This window comes from Arachis stenosperma, chromosome 9 (assembly GCF_014773155.1).
Source record: "Arachis stenosperma cultivar V10309 chromosome 9, arast.V10309.gnm1.PFL2, whole genome shotgun sequence".
Classification (NCBI taxonomy): Eukaryota; Viridiplantae; Streptophyta; class Magnoliopsida; order Fabales; family Fabaceae; genus Arachis; species Arachis stenosperma.
This window is the reverse complement of record NC_080385.1, coordinates 161,662,420-161,681,841: the sequence shown is the minus strand read 5'-3', so window position 1 is coordinate 161,681,841 and position 19,422 is coordinate 161,662,420. Positions and strand designations below refer to the sequence as shown.

Below are 19,422 nucleotides of genomic sequence, written 5' to 3'. Positions count from 1 at the left end.
CTAGTGCTGCACCTGAAGCTAAAGTTTAAAAACTCAGACAGGGACTTTGTTGTCGTAGCTTTCATTGCAAAAGACTTGGGAGATTTCTTGTGATCTTAGGTTGCTGACATGTTTACTCTTTCAGCGTTTTGACATTTGGGTTGGGGATGGTCGGTTTGGAAAAATTCTTCGTTTTTGGATAAAGTAGCTATAAGAACAAATATGTTTACGCATTACTGACCTTTATAGTTGATTTTGAGCCAATCACACTGTTTTTATTCGGGTGCTGCACAATTTTGAATTACCTGATTTAATTGTGGAGCAGCACCTTGATTTATTTATGGCATACGAAAGAATTGAAGAAACAATTGTTCAAACGTATTTCTTCTCCAGCATTACTTAAATATCTTGATTAATGACTTTAAATGACCATTATATGGCTAATATACTTCGAATAAGCTAAATTACAGAAAAAGTCATTAGTCACCAGTTTTAGAAATTCAGAGTGTTGTGCGGGATCAATTCCACTATCAACCACAAACACAATACTACTCATTACAGAAACAATACAGCTCACAAAAAAACAGCAATCACAACTGCCTCCTTCACAAAACTAAAGATATCCATGATCTCCAGCACTTCTTCTGAACTGCAAATGCAAGACACAAATTGTCACCCCAGCTGTAACATATAAAGAAAAGATAGTCTCATCTGCATGTAGTGGCCATTAGCTCTCAGGCATCCTCAGCTGCACCACTTCAGATGGTGGTCTCAATGTGCAAACCATTTCTCTTGTTTTTCCGAAGTATACCTGAAAAAATTGTTGACAAGATAAAGTACATTAAGGTTGCATTATGGATTGAAATTCTAAAGCAAAGGACACAACTCTTGAATTGAATAACTTCCTGTGATAATCTGAACAAGGAAAATAAAAGGAAGCTAAACTATTGAGTACAGCAAACATGCAGCTGAATTTTCTAAGCAGAAAGTACCTGATCTAGCGAGTTTCTCAGCTTACTCTCCATTTCTTCAATCATCCTTCCCATGTTAGAAAGATGTCCATCAGCAACTGATAGCCTCATATTCATCTAAAACGTAGGAGGAGAAAAGGCATGACTTCAGCAAAAAGCAAGGAAAGTGCATGTACACACAAAATTACACTTTTTGGATTAGAATTACTCGGGAAAATTCTCTTTGCAAAGATTTCCTATCATCATTGCTTCATTAAACAACAACCATGTAACTCTTAACTGGATCTAATCTAATGTTTAACATGAACAAGTTCTAATAGAAATTACCTGTCGCCTAATTGATCCAGACAAACTGAAAGTACCCGATGATTCATTATCTGTAGTCAAAGTCAGCATAACCGTACTGGTTAACCGATAATTTGTGTTTTCGTCCTCTGGTCCCACCTATATTAACATAATTAAGAGTGTGACTGAAACTACTAAAATCAACTTGCAATATATATAAAAACTAAAACTAGAATAAGAGTTTTTTTTTTTCTTCAGTTTTCCACTGGTCATTAGACAACATCTATGAAAGCTTAGTCTTACACCCAGCATTTTACCTCTATAACATGTATAGCATCCCATGCTCCTTCCTCTAGATAGCCCCGACGACCTTGCCCTGTCTTCGAACCATCTTAAATAATGGAAACTTCATGTTAGAAAAAGATCAAAAGGATGAAAACTAGTCAACTATAGTCCATTAGAAATTAGAATGTAATCAAATAACAGGCTTACCTTTCTTTATCAGAAAGCAAGCCACGAAACCATCATTGTCATCTTCCCATACATAAACTGATGAAATGCCACCTTCATAATATCTATGACATTATCCATTAATGGTGCATGTTGTTTTAAAACAATATACATAAATAAGTATATGATTACATTCAGATAATAGCATATTTCTTGGTTTTCTTTCACAAGAAACAGAAGTATGGGAATAAGTTGCTAGATAGGAAAAAAAATCCTAACAAGACATCTTGAAAACACATAAACCAAAAAAGACGTGGTAAGTAAAGGACCTCACTGGTCACGATATATTGCAAAGATATCATTTGCTTCAATTTCAAGGTTCCTCAACTCTAACGAAGGGAGGGAGCCATCTTCAAGTGGTGGATGGTATTTGTTCGACCAAGGTGATCTGCAGAAAGGAACAGGATAAAATAAGTTTAGCATTGTCCTTAACCTTCACTAAAAACTATACAAATTAACAGAGAAAACAGAAAGGGAACACTTCATCAGAACCAAATTACAGATCTGCAATCCGAAGTGAACTCTTTAGCCATAACCATGTAATGAATTAGCTACTTGTATTGATCATTTGATCTCCATTTCGGGATTAAGTTGTGCAAATATATACTGGCAAAAAGATAACAAACTGAAACTGATTTTGCTCAAAGGAAATAAAATTCAAGATAAGAATACCAAAGAGAACGAAAGAAGCATGATTCACAACAAAAGACTTAAAAAACACAATGTCAACAACACAAGCAACAAGCATAGAAAATCAACCTGTAAGAGTCAGCATCTCTGTTATATTCACAGAGTATGAATTCCTTCCCACAGTCCACATCACACATAACCTGCATTGCCATCAGAAATTTTAGAATAAATAAATAAAAATAAAAATTTGAAAAACAAAATGGCCACACAAAAAGTTATGGATAAATAAATAAACTTTTAAAAAAAGACACTATTTTTGTCACCAAACCATTCTGCAAACTGATAAAAATCCCATTTCCCCTGAAATTTTCTGCACCTAATTCTCAGAATCTAGAGGGAGAGAGAGAGAGGGAGGGAGAGAGGGTTACCTGAAGGGGCTGATCAACTTGAGAGAGGAGATCGGAGGAGTGATGAGGCATTAGGCTGAGAAGCGCAGAGAGAGCCGTCTCTGTGTGCTTCGGCGGAATCCTCCTCATCAATCCCATAGCTGCGTCCATTTTCCCAACAACCACCACAAACTACTTCTTCTTCTTCTTCTTTCTCTCTCTTCGGTTTCTCTCTCTGAAGAGCGAGAAGAATACGCAGTGCAGTGCAAAATCAGAATTTGGCGTTTTATGTTGGTTAAAGAGATTTTTGTTTGGAGCTTGGTGTTCTTTTCTGATCCGACTTTCCCTCCATCTATGCCTCTTTTCCCTTTTCCGCAAATCTTATATCCAAAAACAAATTAATATTCAAATGCAATGAAATTTACTAAATTATTAATTTAAAATTTATATTGCAGGTAGGTTAAATGTAATTTTTATTTTATTTAGAGGTTATGTTTTATCACAGAATTATTATTTAGAGATAGTCATATTTAGTTCTCTCAATCCTCTGTTTTATTTTGAAGAATAACAAGAAATGACTAAGAAATAAAGGTTTAATTAGGATATTGATTTTTATAATTTTATCAAATTTTTAATTAGATTTTTATATTTTTTAATTAAATTATTATATTATTTTTAATTTTATAATTAAATTTTTTATATCAAAATATTAAAATTAACCGAACATATTTTTAAAAATATATAATTAAAAATTTAATTAAATTTTAATAATAAATACTTTTAGTTTGTAAAAAAATATTTTTGTATATTAAAAACGATTTAATTATAAAATAAAAAATAATATAAAAATTTAATTAAAAAAATAAATAGATCTAATTATAAATTTAATGAAATTACAAGAAATTAGAGACGAACATAATAATAATAATAATAATAATAATAATAATAATAATAATTAATATTGTGTATAACTTCTTTTTTTTTGGGGGGGGTTCATGGAAATGGGTATACCTTCAAATACGGTATTTTGTATGGTCGTTTGTGGGGTATCCGAGATGATCTAGCTAGGACCCAACTTGGGTTAGTTATTTATGTGATTATAATGGGATAGTTTTCCATTATAAATTACAAGATACTATACTCGAGATCTTTAGATCTTATTTAGGCAGTATTTAAATTGGGTAGAACTCTTTTAAAATGAGAGAATTAATAAAGTGGCAAAGTATAGAGTTAATTATTTTTAAATTAAGATAATAAAATTTATATATAATAAAAATTATAAAATTAATAATAATTAATCTCTTATATTATTTTATAATTAAACAAAAAAACTAAATTCATTCAAATTACTCGTTATACGAACAAATTGTGTATTTTATATTGGAAGTCCTAAATTGTTTTTAGTTATCTTTTTTTAGTTTTTATTTGAAAAAAACAATTTGAATTTATTGTACGTTTTGAAAAATAATTTATATTTAAATTTTTATTCATTTAAAAATTAAAAAATAAATAAAAATTCTGATCATTACTCTAAATAAATATATTTAAGTCAAATATTTATAGTGCAAATTTTTGTGCAATGTAGCTGTCATCCTAAAACTCGAACTTTGTTTAAAAAACCCTAAACTTTGGATGGATGGTAGGGTTCACTAACCCTAACCAATCATTATTGATGTTAATGGATTTTATTTTCAATTTGAATAGTTGGCGTTTGGCGTGACATGTATATCCCTTCCAATTCATACATATACATGATAACAATTAACAAGCATAGGGCCATTATTATTATCTTATCCCACCATCATCGAGGAAAAGGTATGGAAGGGATTTAAGTTGTTTAGGGGATTCAACCTTTTTCCCACATGCTGAATTGTCGGTTTGGAGGAGTTTGATTGAAGCCTTCAAGGCACCAAATATCGGAAACATGGACAGGCAAAGCATTTTAGAAGTAGCTTTTGTCCTTTTTCTTTCTTTTCCTCCCAAAGTGGTCATAGGCTCGTAGCAAGTTTATTTCGGCTAATTTTTTTTTATATAGAAAAAATATTAGTATTTTGTTAAAAATGGAATTATTTGGTGTAATTACAACTGAATAAATTTTGAAGGTAAAAAATCAACATGCAGGATCCGTGTTGCAACACGTAAGGTGTGTGTTGGACACAACAGGCAGTGTCAACATTCTGACAACACGTAGGATGCGTGTTGAACACCTTTTTTTATACATTCATAATATTGTAATACACTTCAAATATCAATATTAAACCAAAACACCATCTTTATCTCTATATTAAAAATAATTTCTGGTTTATTTCCACATGGATTGAATTATTTTTGTTCATAACGGAAATCAAACAAAATTTGTAGTTTTTTTTTTCATAGAAGTTTCAAGTAAATTCAACATTGAACATCCTATCAGGAACTGAACACTAACTCTAAGCTCCTCAGGTGTTTATATACAAATATTTATAAATCACTTATCAAAAGACAATTTTAAAATGGTGATTATTTCAATAAAGTCATCTTTATATAAAAATGATATTACAAACCATTAAATAGTTTGACATATTTGACTAAACCATCTAACAGTTTACAACATCATCTTGTCTTTATGGAAGTAGCTACCTTTTAAAAAAGTGTATCTAAAATATATAATTAGATCCAGCATAAAATTGAAAGCTGAAAGTGTCAAAACCAAGCAAACTGCTGTTCACCTGCATTCAATTTTGGTCATTACTCATTTCAGTTAATCTCATTTGAGTCATTTCATTTACTCACAAGAATGAAAGATTAAATACAACAAAGTGCTAGTATCCAAGTAAATAGCAGGTTAGGGTGAGTAATTTTGTATCCACAATTGATAATTAATTATCTTTGGCTCTTTTGCTCACAATAAAATCTCGGAGGGGCTTGAATAGCCCAGATAAAAAGATTGCACTCTACATCAGAACTTTCAATTAGGAAAAAAGTGATCACTTGATAATACAACCTATGTAGGAAGGCCTACAATGTTGAGATGAGCAGTATGAATATGATCTTCATGTTTTGAGTCGAATTTGGAGCGGCGCTCTTCATATGATGCTGCATTTAGTTCAGTATGAATAAGTCAGTAAACAACATCTAGTGTGAAGCTTACAAGAACAAAATTCATAAACATTCCAAACACATGCATTTGAGTAGATTTCTATACAAACTTTAAAATATAGAAGGTGACTGAAACTCACGCTCAGTTGGTCGCAACATAATAGGGACATGTGAAGGTTTCTTTTTTCTTTCTCGAGTAGGTTGATCTGGAAAAGGATCGGTTATCAGCATTAGACCACTGTAAACACAAGGAATCCGACATTAATTTGGGAATGCATTTTGCTGTACCTTCTGATAAAGGCACACAATTAATAAGTGCCTCATGAAAGATAGCAGCTTCAAGCTGGTAACTTTGGCATTCGTTCACCAAGTGTACACGCAGTGCTTCTCCAGAATCTATATACGAGAGAAATTAATGAAGTGATAGTATCAAATTTCTCTAAATAAAATGTGCAACTAAGCAAGCGAAGAAGAAAAATTGGAAAGACGATGCGTCTCCAATATGTAACTGGTACTGGATTTCTAGAAAGAATTCAGTGAAACAGCAAGTCACCATGTTCCTAATCTAGGAAAAAATCAGAACTACCTGATGAGCATATAAACTTAATATCTTCAAATTCACATGACTGAAGAACCAATGGAACCTCCGAAGCCATGGTGTACTGAGGTTTCCTTGGGATACTAGTAGTGTCCAGTAGCATATCAATTACCTACAAAATTTAAGCAGTGAAGTGTTTAGCTCAAAGTACTAAAATTGGCTCCGGCAAGTAAAATTGGAAAATGTCATATAATACACATGCGGCCATCAGTAATCAGACAGGAATGGCTTTACCGGACACTCTTAAAGGACGAACAAGGCAACAGCAAAACAAAATTTTAAAGTGATTTAGTTGAGAGTTTTAGGTACCCACATTTGGAGATTCCAGGCCTTTGCCAATCATGAATAGAACAGCAACCATGCAGCGAACCTGGTGCCATAGGAAAGCACTGCCTCTGATTTTAATCACCCAAAGTTCATTATCACCATACCTGCAGATAAACATGAAAATGATGCATAAACTTCAAGCCCAAAAACACTGAATTCCGAAATGAAAAAGAATTAGAGTTTCTCTCCTCGTATAACATAGGGTCTACCAATTGCCATAAAAAAAGTCTCAGCTTGTTCTACATCTTAGATTTTTATCCTATGTTTTCCTAACCTTAGGATTCACTCACAAACACACAAACAAAAACACATATAAGGGTCAGAAAAATTGTCTACCAATCTTAACCTCACATCTGTGGGAGACATCTCAAGTGATGTGATATTCCTCCTGTAGTTGTGCACATTTGCAGCATCCATTTTGCAGAAGTTTCTAAAGTCATGTTCTCCTATCAATTTCTTCCCGGCGCTCTCCATTGCCTAATGGACATGAACCAAAGAAAAATTTGTAAAATTCACAATTTCACATGTCTATTGGAATCAGAGAAAAGGCGGTTTTGAGATCTAAAAAGATTGCAAAGGGGTAATGTTTTCCCACCAGGATATTCAAATTTTCTTTCCAAAAGAAGTATTTATACTGCCTACTTAAACAGCTGAACCTGCATCCACAAATAAGCAAGGGACATGATGAAAAAATACTATAATTCAAAATAACAAGCTTAATTATTTAATATTTTAAAATTTGATTTATTGCAAGGCTGTTTCAATTTGAAGGGTAAGTAAATGAAAATATTCCAGCTACTTCATGATTCAATAAATCTGTTGAGTATGAACTTCACCACAATAGTATGGTTTACCTAACCATATCAAACCTACTTCCCCAATCAGTTGTTCCCCGTTGCTCTCAAACTCAGTATAACTTGATATTCATATAGAAAATGAAGTTAAGAGATACAAACCTTGCATGGAAATTGACTGGAACAGGACACCAGCCCATAATGCGAATATCATTTGGAAGGACTCGATTGAGCACCCTCACATAATCAATTTCCCCTTCTGCAGTTTAAAAAAGAAAAAATATATATTTGTTTTACAAAATGGGGGAAAAGAAATCCGTACAATTGTCAAATTGTTATAGTTATAGAAAATAGTCAAGAGCATGGTTCAATCATCAATGATTAGAAAACGGCCAAAAACCCATAACATAAAAAACATTATAAAGAAAACCTGCTAAAAGCATTGAACCCAAACCTATTACAACAAAGCAGCCTAATAAGTTATCCGGTTGGTATCTATGCGGGGTACAAAATATGTTAATAAGAGGTGGTAAGAGGAAGGGAAGAAATCAAACTTCATACACCAATAGAAATAACCCTATGCCATCCACATAAAATGTTAATGTTAAGACTTTAACTGATGTTGTAGTCAGATATATATAGTTTGGTTGTATGCTTAACACTTGAAAATTTAATTTCTAAAGGTATTAGTAAATCCTGGGAAATTTTTATGGAAAAAATTATTTCATGGTAATATCAGATCCACCATTAAATGTCTACTTGTGTGAGCTCTAAAGATTGTTCTGCTAACCATATTGACTTTCTAAAGCAATTTCTCCAGAACCTACATCATTTAGGTTTGATCTTAGGAAAAGAGCTATCACCTGCATCAAAACATTACCAAATAAGAGAACCAATAAAGTAACAAGTTAGATCACATAAATCCACAAATCAACAGCATAATAGTCTTAATCATAATTAGAAATTTGATGCTGATACATCCTCTTAAAATAAAAATAAAAATTGGATAGGGTGCCAAAGAAGGTCTTATGGAAGGTTTTGAAAAGGAAAAGAGTAAAAATCACATATATTCGTACAATTAAAGACATGTACGATGAGACTACAACTAGTGTGAAGATTCAAGATAGTGTGACAAAGAAATTTCCTATTAGTATAGGATTATACCAGGGATCATCCTTAAATCCATACATTTTCACATTAGTCTTGGAAGTACTCACATAACATATCCAAGAACCTGTGTCATGGTGCATGCTTTTTGCCGATGATATCATTCTTATAAGAGAGTCAATGGAAGACCTAAATAAAAAGTTGGATTTACGAAGAGAAGCTCTAGAAGTGTATGGTCTGCACATAAGCCGTAGCAAGACAAAATATATGGAATGTAAATTCAGCCGTCGAAGAAAAAACCCTAATAAAGAGGTGAAGATTAGAGAAAATATTCTACGAAAAGTTAAAAGTTTTAAGTATTTTGGGTGCATTATACAGGATAATGGAGAAATTGAACAGGATGTAAATCATAAAATCCAAGCAGGTTGGTCAAAATGGAGGAGTGTGTTTGGTTTTATATGTGACAAAAAAAGTGTCTTTAAAACTAGAAAGTAAATTCTATCGCACTGCTATCAGACCAGCTATGCTTTATGATACAAAGTGTTAGGCGGCCAAAAGGAAGTATGAACATAAGTTAAGTGTGTCAGAGATGAAGATGTTGAGATGGATGAGTAGTCATATGCGATTGGATAAAATAAGGAACGAAGATATAAGAGAGAAAGTTAGAGTAGCACTTATTGTGAAAAATATGGTAGAATCGCGTCTCAAGTGGTTTTGACATATGAGAAGAAGACCGACAGAACGCCCAATCAAGAGAGTGGCTGAGATGGAAGATGGACAAAATTGTAAAAGGCAAAGGAATACCTAGGAAGACCATCCATAAGGTGGTCAAACGAGATATACATATAAACGATCTCTCTGTAGACATGGTACATGGTACATGATAGAGCTCAATGGCGTCGTTTGATCCATGTAGCTGAACCACACCTACTGGGACAAGGCATCGTTGTTGTTGTGACAAAAACTCAAACAATTTAAATTATCAAGGATTGCATGATAAAACTATCATTGTTTCTAGGGAAAGTAAGATATCCTCCAAAAATGAAAAGGCATCAGACAAAGGAAAAGATAGGAAAACAAAGTAGTGGAAAAGATAGGAAAACAAAGTAGTGAAGGACTGAAAGGATCTCTTCGGTCCCTCTATATAGATGCTAAAGGAGTTTCCTAGAAGAAATCACATATGAACTCTATAAATATCTGGGAATCTCATTCAAGCCAAATACATCAAAGGATAGCATATAAACGTCAATGTACTAGTCATAGTAAACAGAAAGCACACTCCCTTTCTTCTTCCCCCTTTCAACATTAACTTACTTGTCCAACAGAGGAAACACCTTTGTCTGTTCTACCACATCTTGAATACTGTGACTCCTTCCTGTCACCAACCAAAAGCCTAGTTTTCTCTAGAGCTTTGAAAATTTCAGACTGCAAAAAATGTTCTAAGTTAAATAAAAAATAAAATCTCACAGTCAATGCCAAGCTGATTTTTTTTTTTTTTTAATAACTATCCACATGGTGTACATCCAGAAAAATAAAAATCTATATGAGCATCGGATGTTTTGTTGTTAGTTCTTGATCAATTTTTTTCTCCCAGAAAATTCAGAATTATTTTCTTGTGTATCTGCAACATAACAAACCTCAACAGTTGGTTCCATTTGTGCCTCTGAAGCAAAACCATAGTACCTGTATTTAGCCAATACCAAACTGTTAAAATGCCTTCATATTCATTATCACATGAAATCTATATGTTTCTAATTCAAGGAATACAGGTAAAAAAGTCAAATAAGAAGAAGGAAAAACACAGGTTATACATCCAATGCTCTCAGGATGTACAACTTATTAAAACAACTGTCTTTTCAGTAAAGATGGGCAAATTGTCTGGAAAAAAAACAAGGCCAGATGTAATAGTGACGATACATATACCTTTTTCCAAAGTACATAACTTTTAAAGCTACATATCTCTTGCTGTGATGACTCATAAACCTCGAGTTATAGCCTGCACCAAGATGCAGAAGTTAATTTGAAATGCCAACTTGTTTTGCTAAACTCATCTTGCTCATGAGATTAAAAGCAAACTAGGTCCTTTGTCATTTAAATTTCATTACAACCTACAACATGTGATGTGGAAAGGGCAAACCACGTATACAGAATAGATGATTCAGACAAAATGCCCCCTTGGAGCTGAGAAACAGGAACATAGAAAGCATACAAATCAATAAATCACTGAATTCATTAAAGTCCATTAAACACAGCTGACGCATTTACTGAAGAACAGAAAGTGAAGCTTTCGGTTTGCAAGTTAATTTTTATAAAAAATTTCAAGCCATCATGTGTTTGAAGAAAAGAAGTAAAGCCTTGGAGCAACCATTGAGCTTTGAGGTCACCCATTCAAGCCATGGAATCAATTACTAATGCATTCAGGCTACCCCTTGGGTGCATCCCTTTCATTGATCTTGTGTACTAGGCGGCCATGTGTTTGAAATAAAATTAGGATGTAGAAAAAGAAACCTGGCACATTTTCTATCTTTTCTCCTGATTTCCTGTTGCCTTTTCTCGATTTTGTTTCTTTAGCATCAGTGCCATGTAATTTCTTCTCCACCTGCTTCATATTTACACAAAATTTCACTCACTTTTATTCTTTTTTTCATAGGTGATTTCCTTTTTCGCAATCACTTCTCTTTGGTTAGTATTTCCTACATGAAAACTGCCACTACGCTCTACCTTCCCAGGAGACTAAACAAAGAGCAAACTTTAAAAAAAAATTGAAACAATTTACTAGCTAACCTCTTGAATTTGACAATTAGCAAGTTGAGATAACAGCCTTGCATTCTCAGCCTCTAATTCCTGATTTTATAAACCGCAAATCAGTTAAAAACACACACACACACCCACACATATTTAGTTGCAATGTTGATTCTAAGTCCAGAATTCCAGATTAAACCCTCATCCCAGCAGAACTATTGAAAAAACAATAAAAAAAATAAACATAAACATAACATAATTCAGCAAATCCTTTAGCACAGTTCACTGATTTTCATATCTAAATGTCTACAAAATACAATGAAATCTTAAGTGGGTCTAAAACTACAAAAAAGTATTCCATCTATCCGAGATGACACTCATGAAATATTATTTTCCTGAAAAATAGAATCGGAGTTGAAAGGAAATACCTTGACCCTGGCCTGCAAGGTGGCTATGAGGTCACTGTTGTCACCACCATTCAGTTGCGTCGCCATTCTTAAAGCACAGTTGGAGTTATGTTAATAGTGGCAATGATTAAAACGAAACAAAACCAAACCAGAGCGTGCAGGTTTGGTGCAGTTTCTGAAGCCCAAACCGTAACGGGAACCAATCTCCGCCCCCTTCTTGTTTTGTTTCAAATTTCTGCAGACTGAAAACAGAAGCTGAGAAAATTTGTGAATTACAATTTACAACATCGTTTTCGAAAATTCACCTTTGAATGAAATATGGGTAAAGTGGTAGACCGACATTTTTTCACTTGGAAAATCCTAATGAGTTAAGCCCAAAATGGTCCAGTCACTTCGGCGTCCAGTATTAAAATCGACTTTGAGATTTTAATTGCATTAATTACGTTTTTTACATTTACAAAAATGTACTAAGTTAATCTCTTATTAATTTTCTATAAACAGTGTGATGATTTGGGTTGATAACGTGGTATATGTTAGTGACACGTATTACTCCATGATTTAACCATGTATAATAGTATGATGATGTATTAATTAATGATACGTGGCATACTGATATGGATGGTTGTAATGTGTGTCACAATGCTATTTAGTCACGTGTCGTAACAGTATTCGTTCATATGTCATCTATTATATCATTATTGTAGATGTTCCAAATTAGTGCTTCATTTTGCATTAAGTGGCTCATTTTAGTCTTTGAAATTAAATGTCGTACACAAAATTAATCCTTTCACCAGTTTTTTCTCTTTTTTTTTTTAATTTAAAATTTTCAATATTTTAGATACATTGATTTCAATTCTATTCTCTCACATATAGTTCAAATACAAGTACTTTTATAAAAAATTTTAAAATTTTAGTTTTAATTATATTTTTTTTCCATAATAATTTAACATTGGTAAATTTTGTAATATATAAGTATGTTATTATAAAAAAAAATTATATGATTGATTAGACACATTTTTTTTTATTCTTATGAAATATACATTTTCATTGTGTATAAATGGGCTAGACCGAATGCACTTCAAGCACCCCACTAACATGTCCGACCTCTTCAGTCTAAACGAAAGAGGTCGAAGATGGTAGTGGGGTGCTTGAAATATCTTCACGTCAACTCCAAGACAGCGGTTCAAGATATTCGCAAGAGAAAAAATATTTTATAAAAACACTTGTATTTAAATAACATGTGAAAAAATAGAATTAAAATTAATTAATTCAAAGATATTAATAATTTTGAATTTATAGAAAAAAAACTAATGAAAAGACTATTTTGATGCACAACATTCAATTTTAAGGATTGAAATGAGTCACTTAACGTAAAGTGAGGGACTAATTTGGTACATCTACAATCATGATATACTGGATGACACGTGGACGAATATTGTTGCGACACGTGGCCAAAATGCATTGTGACACGTGGCGCACATTCACGTCGGCATGCCACGTGTCATTGGTAAACACATCATCATACCATTACACGTGGCCAAATCATGGAGTGACACGTGTCACTAACACGCCACGTCATCAAACTATGTCATCACGCCGTTAATAGAAAATGGGTTAGGGACTAACGTGGTGCATTTTTGTCAATCTCAGGGACATAATTAGTGCAATTAGAATCCCAGCGACGATTTTAGTGCACGACGCCAATCTCAGGAATCATTTTAGAGTTTAACTCAATTCTTATTGTTGCAAATTATTTTGTTGAGAAATCAAAGGTCAACATGTTTCATTTAGGGGGTGACAACATACCCCTACATGCGGGTACCCAACCCGATCCGTAACGAGTAGGGTTCTTGTGCGGGTCGGATTGAATACGGGTTGAGCTTTAACCTTATCTGATCAACTCACACTCTATATATTTATATGTTATACACTTATATAAAAATATGTTTTAAGTGAATGTTGAACGAAAGGCTTCTCACTAAATGCAAAAGATTCTTAGCGACTAAAAGAAGATTATTAATTGATAATTTAATACTTTTTCTTTTATATAAAAATCAATTCTATTTTAATTATCATCAAGTTGTATAATAATGTTTCATTTTTTTTATAACTCGCGAGTAGAATCGGGTACCTGCGGATTAAGAACGGTAGAGTTAAGGTTAAAATATTCTCAACCCATAGATAGGATAGGGTTAAATTTATATAAACATTTCAACTCGCGGATAGGGTTAGAGTTGACTCCAAACCCAAACCTTACCCTACCTATCGTCGCACCTAATTTCATTATAATTAGTCAAGTATTGACTACAAATAATAAATTTTATACGTTTCGTAATATTATTGTCTAAAAATTTTTATATGACTAATATAGTTATTGAACTAAAAATTTGGTCATTCAATCATCAACTCGAATTGAATCATCGTTTAAATTAATTAAGCAATTACGTCAGTTAAATTTGATAAAAATCACACGATGTTAAAATAAATATTTTGTAGGTTATATTATGTGGATAACGTGAGATAGGTGGATTGGACCTTTTGGAATGGCCCAAGCGTTACTAGAGGGTGGTCTCCGACTTGGTTCACGTCTGGGAGTTGCCGTTCGAGTTGTATATGCAAAAGAAGGGAGGGGGTGGTACTACAAAGACACTCCGATGCCTAAGTCAGCAAGGGGTTAAGCAGGTTTACAGAGTATTAGAACTTTGAGATTTATAGTGGTGATTCAATAACCACCGTTAGAGTAGTTTCACTTCTGGAGGTGGATAACCGTCCCTTTATCTTAGGGTTGTTGAGATATGACTTCTAGAAGTGGGTCGAAAGATTTTAGAAGCAGTTACTTATTTGAATAAATGTTATCTGCTAGCTATCCTTCAAGCCTGACTTCATTCGGAGAAGTCTCTGTCGAATCCGACCTCTTCTAAGGAGGTCGGTGGGTAGAGGAGGCCAATCTTTAGATTGTGCCTCTCGGTTTATTTGAACTTGGACTATAATATTGGGTCAGGGTATAAACAGATTGTTTTACCAAATTATCTCTATTTTTTATCTTTTATAGTTATAGAAGTATTTTTTTAAAAAACAATTTTAAAATAATATATAATGAAAGAATAATATTATCTATTAGAGAAAGTTATACTATTTTATATGCAAAATTAATATAATCCTTCTTGTACAACAACTTTATACTAGGATTTTTTCTGTAATAAAATAAAAAGGCTTTATTTAAAAAAAAACCATTCTCACATCCTATTTGCGAAAATTCAAATATTTTTTTTGCACCAGTAATAAGTTTGTTGTCTCTCATTCATCAAAATTCGTAAATTTCATAAGATTTGTGGTATGTTTAGACGAACTTTAAAAATTTAAAATTGCAGATTTTAAATATGCCAAATTTAATTATGTCATCTTACTTAAGTTTTATATTTTTTTTAGTGTTAGAAAGTACCATTCTTATTACATTATTATTTTCGCATACATGTACGAATGTACCACACACAATTAACAAGAAATAATTTGAACATATAATTTTATCATTTTTTTTAGATCTTTAAGAATATGTATTTTTAAAAAAAAATTAATGCAAAAGTACAAAAAGTAATGTCGTTTTTAAATTAAGCTTATTTTTATGTATTTTTGTGTATTTCTAGACGAAGACAATAATAAATTGATAATGCCAAGACATTGACCAACAGTATTACAAAAAAATCATACTTATTATTTGTACTCCCCAATTTGTATTAGTACAACAAATTTACTCCAATATAAAAAAAATTCAGTTTAATTTTTTTAAATTAAATGTTTTTTATTTTGTTTCAAAAAAATAACTTTTACACTATTTTATATCAAAATTAAATTTTTAATATATAAAAATAAGGATGGCAAATGAGCTTATTTTGAGTTTTTTTATAATTTAAAAAAATATATTATAACTGCTTCGTCAGTTTAAAAATTATCCAAAAAGTAGGACAAAAAATTTTTTTGATGGGCCTATTTTAAGTTTTTATCCGTCCATTATATAGACCTAGGTGGAATAAACGCTGCAGCCGCACCTTTCCTCAATAAATAGCAGCTCTATTCCGCTGCTTATGATCACATTGGTGAATTGATTTGATCATTGCAGAAGAAAGAGGCCCAGCGTAAAAGAACTTGGTGACTATTCTATGCAATGATCTTTAGCAAATAGTGAGGAGGGATTAAGAATTGGTCAATAAAAGCGGTGTTATTCTTTATATCTTATTTTATTTATTTTATTTGTGTTTGAGTATTTCTTGTTTGAATATTTTATTTTATTTGATTTTATTTTTTTATCTCTAATTATTCTTTATATAATCCAACCAGCAAAATTCTCAATTCAATTCCTTCTTATTTCTTGAATTCAATCTAGAAGGAAAGTGGATTATCAAATAATATAATAAAAATTTATGCATATTATTTTATTGGACAATTTATAATTCTTTTTACTCTTCAATAAAGTTTGATTTATTTTATACTAATTTTTTTAATAAAAACAATATAAATTTAAATTTTATAATATTTTTATTTGTATTTTAGTATTTTTTTGAGTACTTTTTTATTTCTTTAATACTATATTATGACTTGATTAAATTGAATTTTTTCTAAAATATAATATGTCTCTTAAGTCTTAATTGATAATTTTGAGATTGGTAAGAAAAAAAAATCTAAAATTTTTGAGCAATTTTATGCTTATTGTCTTATTAAATTTATTTGCAATATCATTTTTTTGTTTTATGTATCTACAAATTATACATATTTTAAATTTTATATCAACACTTATCTATAGACAATTTTATATGCACTAGAGAATTATTTTTTTACTAATCAATCAAGTTTTTCATATTTTGTTAATGATATGGCACCTGTAGCTGCTTTTAGAATTTCAGTAAATTTATTGGTTAACTTTAATAATGAAAAAGAATTTGGATTGCTTTGAGATGAGCGTGTATAAGACTATATTTAATATAAGTCAAATTTTCATTAAATTTATTTATGTTTTTGTCATCTGTTTTGATAACTCTGTATTAACTTTTAACAGTGGTAGATTGTTTTTTGAGTTAAAATTTTATGTTGGACATTTATATTATTTATAATACAATTTAGATTGAATAATTTTTTTAGAATTCGATCTAATTTTAAATTGTTTGGATTAGATTAAATTTACAATTTTATAAATTAAATATATGTAATAAATCTCAACATTAAATTGAGCATTGAATATGATTTAGGACAAATTTGGATTTGGAGATTAAGGTTTTCCATGACTTGCAGACAATCTTGAGTTCCAGAAGGTTCCTTGCCGGAAGCCTTAATAGTATTTCGGCGATGAGATCTTCGGACAGTGTGTTGATTTTGGAGGTGGTTTGGAGTGGGTTGCCCTCAGCAATAGGTGGGTGCAATGCATGACGACGGCCAAGGTGTTCTTAAAACGCCAGTGCCGCCGCCGCTGAGAAAGTGAGTAAAGAACTATCTTTACAAACTCTTTATTTATAGTTCAAATTTAGGATTTTAATAAATTTATTCGTCAATTATCATTAATTACAAAAGATTTAGATTGCTTTAAAATGAATCTGTATAAAACTTGTTTAATATAAGTCAAATTTATATTAAAGTTTATTATTATTTTTGTCATTTATTTTGATAATTCTACATCAATTTTTAATAATAATCTAACTAAATTATATCACAAATAAAATTAATATACAATATAATTTAGCTAAACTATTGTTAAAAGTTAATACAGATATGTCGAAATAGATGACAACAACGATAATAAACTTTGATGCAAATTTGACTTATATTAAACACAGCTTTATACACGCTCATTTTAAAGCAATTTAAATTCTTTGTAATTAATGAAAGTTGACCAATAAATTTATTGAAATCTTAAATTTGACAAAAATTAATGCAGAATTACCAAAATAAATGACAAAAATAATAATAAACTTTAATGCAAATTTGACTTATATTAAACACAATCTTATACAGGCTCATTTCAAAACAATCTAAATCCTTTGTAATTAATGATAGTTGACGAATAAATTTATTAAAATCCTAAATTTGAACTATAAATAAAGAGTTTGTAAAGGTTGTTCTTCACTCATTTCCTCAGCGGCGGCCGGACGTTCTTAGTTCGGCGGCACCGGCGTTTCAAGAACACCTTTGGCCGTCGTCATGACGACGGCATTGCACCCAGCTATTGCTAAGAGCAACCCACACGAAACCACCACCACAATCAACACACTGTCTGAAGATCTCATCGCCGAAATCCTATTCAGGCTTCCGGCGAGGAACCTTCTGGAACTTAAGACCGTCTGCAAGTCATGGAAAACCTTAATCTCCAATTCCAGATTTGCCCTAAACCATTTTCGACGCTCAATTGCGGATCCAACCATGACGAATCCTCGATTGGTCTATTCCACTCGCCATTTCGTTGACTGTAATATCGGATTCTTCCCCGTACAGCCATTATTGGAGAACACATAATCTCCATCATCAAACCCTACCACTGTCGTTAGCTTCGAGATGAAAGATTGCCTCGAAATTCTTGGCTCCTGCAACGGCTTACTCTGCTTGCTCGAAATTATATGTAATTTTGTTCTGCTGTGGAACCCTTGCACCGGAGTCGAGTCCGATTGGATTGAAATTGAGCAAAGAGGAGTAGAAGTTGTGAATCACGGTTTCGGCTACGATCATGTGCATGACAGGTACAAGCTCTTGTTGTTTGTTCAGAAACGTCGCCAAGAACCTAAAACCCCAATGGTTTTGACGTTTGGCGCAAATAATTCTTGGTCAACAATGCCGGATTTCCCATTTTACCCTCAACGATGCAAAGGGGAATTCGTGAGTGGCACTCTCAACTGGATTCACAAGGTGCCTGGCACTCTCAATTCTTGGATGATAGTTTTCTTTGACTTGGCCAGGGAGAGTTTCGGTGAAGTATTTCTGCCTTTTATGAATGGCGAAAACGTGTGCGAGCCTGTGTTGCAAGTGGCGAGGGAATGCCTTTGCGTTTGTGTTGACCATCAGAAAAGTCATTTTGATGTGTGGATAATGAAGGAGTATGGAGTTGAAGAGTCTTGGACTAAATTGATTGTGATCTCACATGTGGAACTCAAGCATTATGAACCTCCTTATCCTTTGTACCTGGTGTACATCTATGAGAATGGTGTTGTTTTGGCCATTCCTCCTACAAGTTACAAGTTAGTTTTGTATGACCCAAATGATCATAACCGGTTACATTATCCTTTGTTTGACAGCTCAAGTGATGGCATGACAAAATTTCCCATGAGTGAGAGAGCAGCTCCCAGGGGCTTTCATGTTTTCCATGAAAGCTTGGTTTCACCCTCACATCTCGGCTTTCCAAGTGAAGTAGCTTATTGGAATTGACCGCTGATTATACCGTTACTTATTTAATATACTTTTCTTCTCATTCACTCTTTTAACTAGAAGATTGGTAGAGGACGTTCAGTTAGAAAAGTGAATAAGATGAGATTGTAAGATCTATGTAATCCACCTCATCTAATAAAATAATTTTTTTTTGTTGTTATTGTTATCGTTGGTGGCGGCGATAATGTCCAAATGATATAATTTTGG

At 32.4% G+C, this 19,422-nt stretch overlaps 3 protein-coding genes across 7 annotated transcripts; 1 reads left to right on the top strand and 2 right to left on the bottom strand.

Annotated features, from left to right (window-relative positions):
- Window positions 1–355: 355 nt before the first annotated feature.
- LOC130950795 (probable F-actin-capping protein subunit beta) lies at window positions 356–3,102 on the bottom strand. Its single transcript, XM_057879385.1, has 8 exons — window positions 2,804–3,102; window positions 2,505–2,575; window positions 2,020–2,133; window positions 1,728–1,810; window positions 1,553–1,626; window positions 1,278–1,394; window positions 972–1,067; window positions 356–790 (listed from the first exon to the last, which is right to left on the bottom strand). Exons 1-8 carry the CDS (start codon window positions 2,930–2,932, stop codon window positions 707–709), a joined length of 768 nt encoding a protein of 255 aa, XP_057735368.1. The 5' UTR covers window positions 2,933–3,102; the 3' UTR covers window positions 356–706.
- A 2,388-nt stretch (window positions 3,103–5,490) lies between these two features.
- On the bottom strand, window positions 5,491–12,161 carry LOC130951984 (uncharacterized). 5 transcript variants are annotated; one of them, XM_057880744.1, is made up of 15 exons: window positions 11,836–12,161; window positions 11,450–11,509; window positions 11,174–11,267; window positions 10,589–10,661; window positions 10,303–10,348; window positions 9,980–10,090; window positions 8,349–8,421; window positions 7,721–7,817; window positions 7,360–7,420; window positions 7,111–7,241; window positions 6,751–6,868; window positions 6,426–6,549; window positions 6,128–6,235; window positions 5,980–6,045; window positions 5,491–5,836 (listed from the first exon to the last, which is right to left on the bottom strand). In XM_057880744.1, the coding sequence occupies exons 1-15, from the start codon at window positions 11,899–11,901 to the stop codon at window positions 5,745–5,747; spliced, it is 1,320 nt and encodes a 439-aa protein (XP_057736727.1). In that variant the 5' UTR covers window positions 11,902–12,161; the 3' UTR covers window positions 5,491–5,744. The 5 variants fall into 5 exon arrangements, with proteins under 5 accessions (XP_057736727.1, XP_057736728.1, XP_057736729.1 ...); XM_057880745.1 differs by having other exon boundaries at window positions 11,174–11,264; XM_057880746.1 differs by lacking the exon at window positions 11,450–11,509 and having other exon boundaries at window positions 11,174–11,264.
- A 6,190-nt stretch (window positions 12,162–18,351) lies between these two features.
- On the top strand, window positions 18,352–19,215 carry LOC130950364 (F-box/kelch-repeat protein At3g23880-like). The gene has a single exon (XM_057878866.1). It carries the CDS (start codon window positions 18,352–18,354, stop codon window positions 19,213–19,215), a length of 864 nt encoding a protein of 287 aa, XP_057734849.1.
- Window positions 19,216–19,422: the final 207 nt, after the last annotated feature.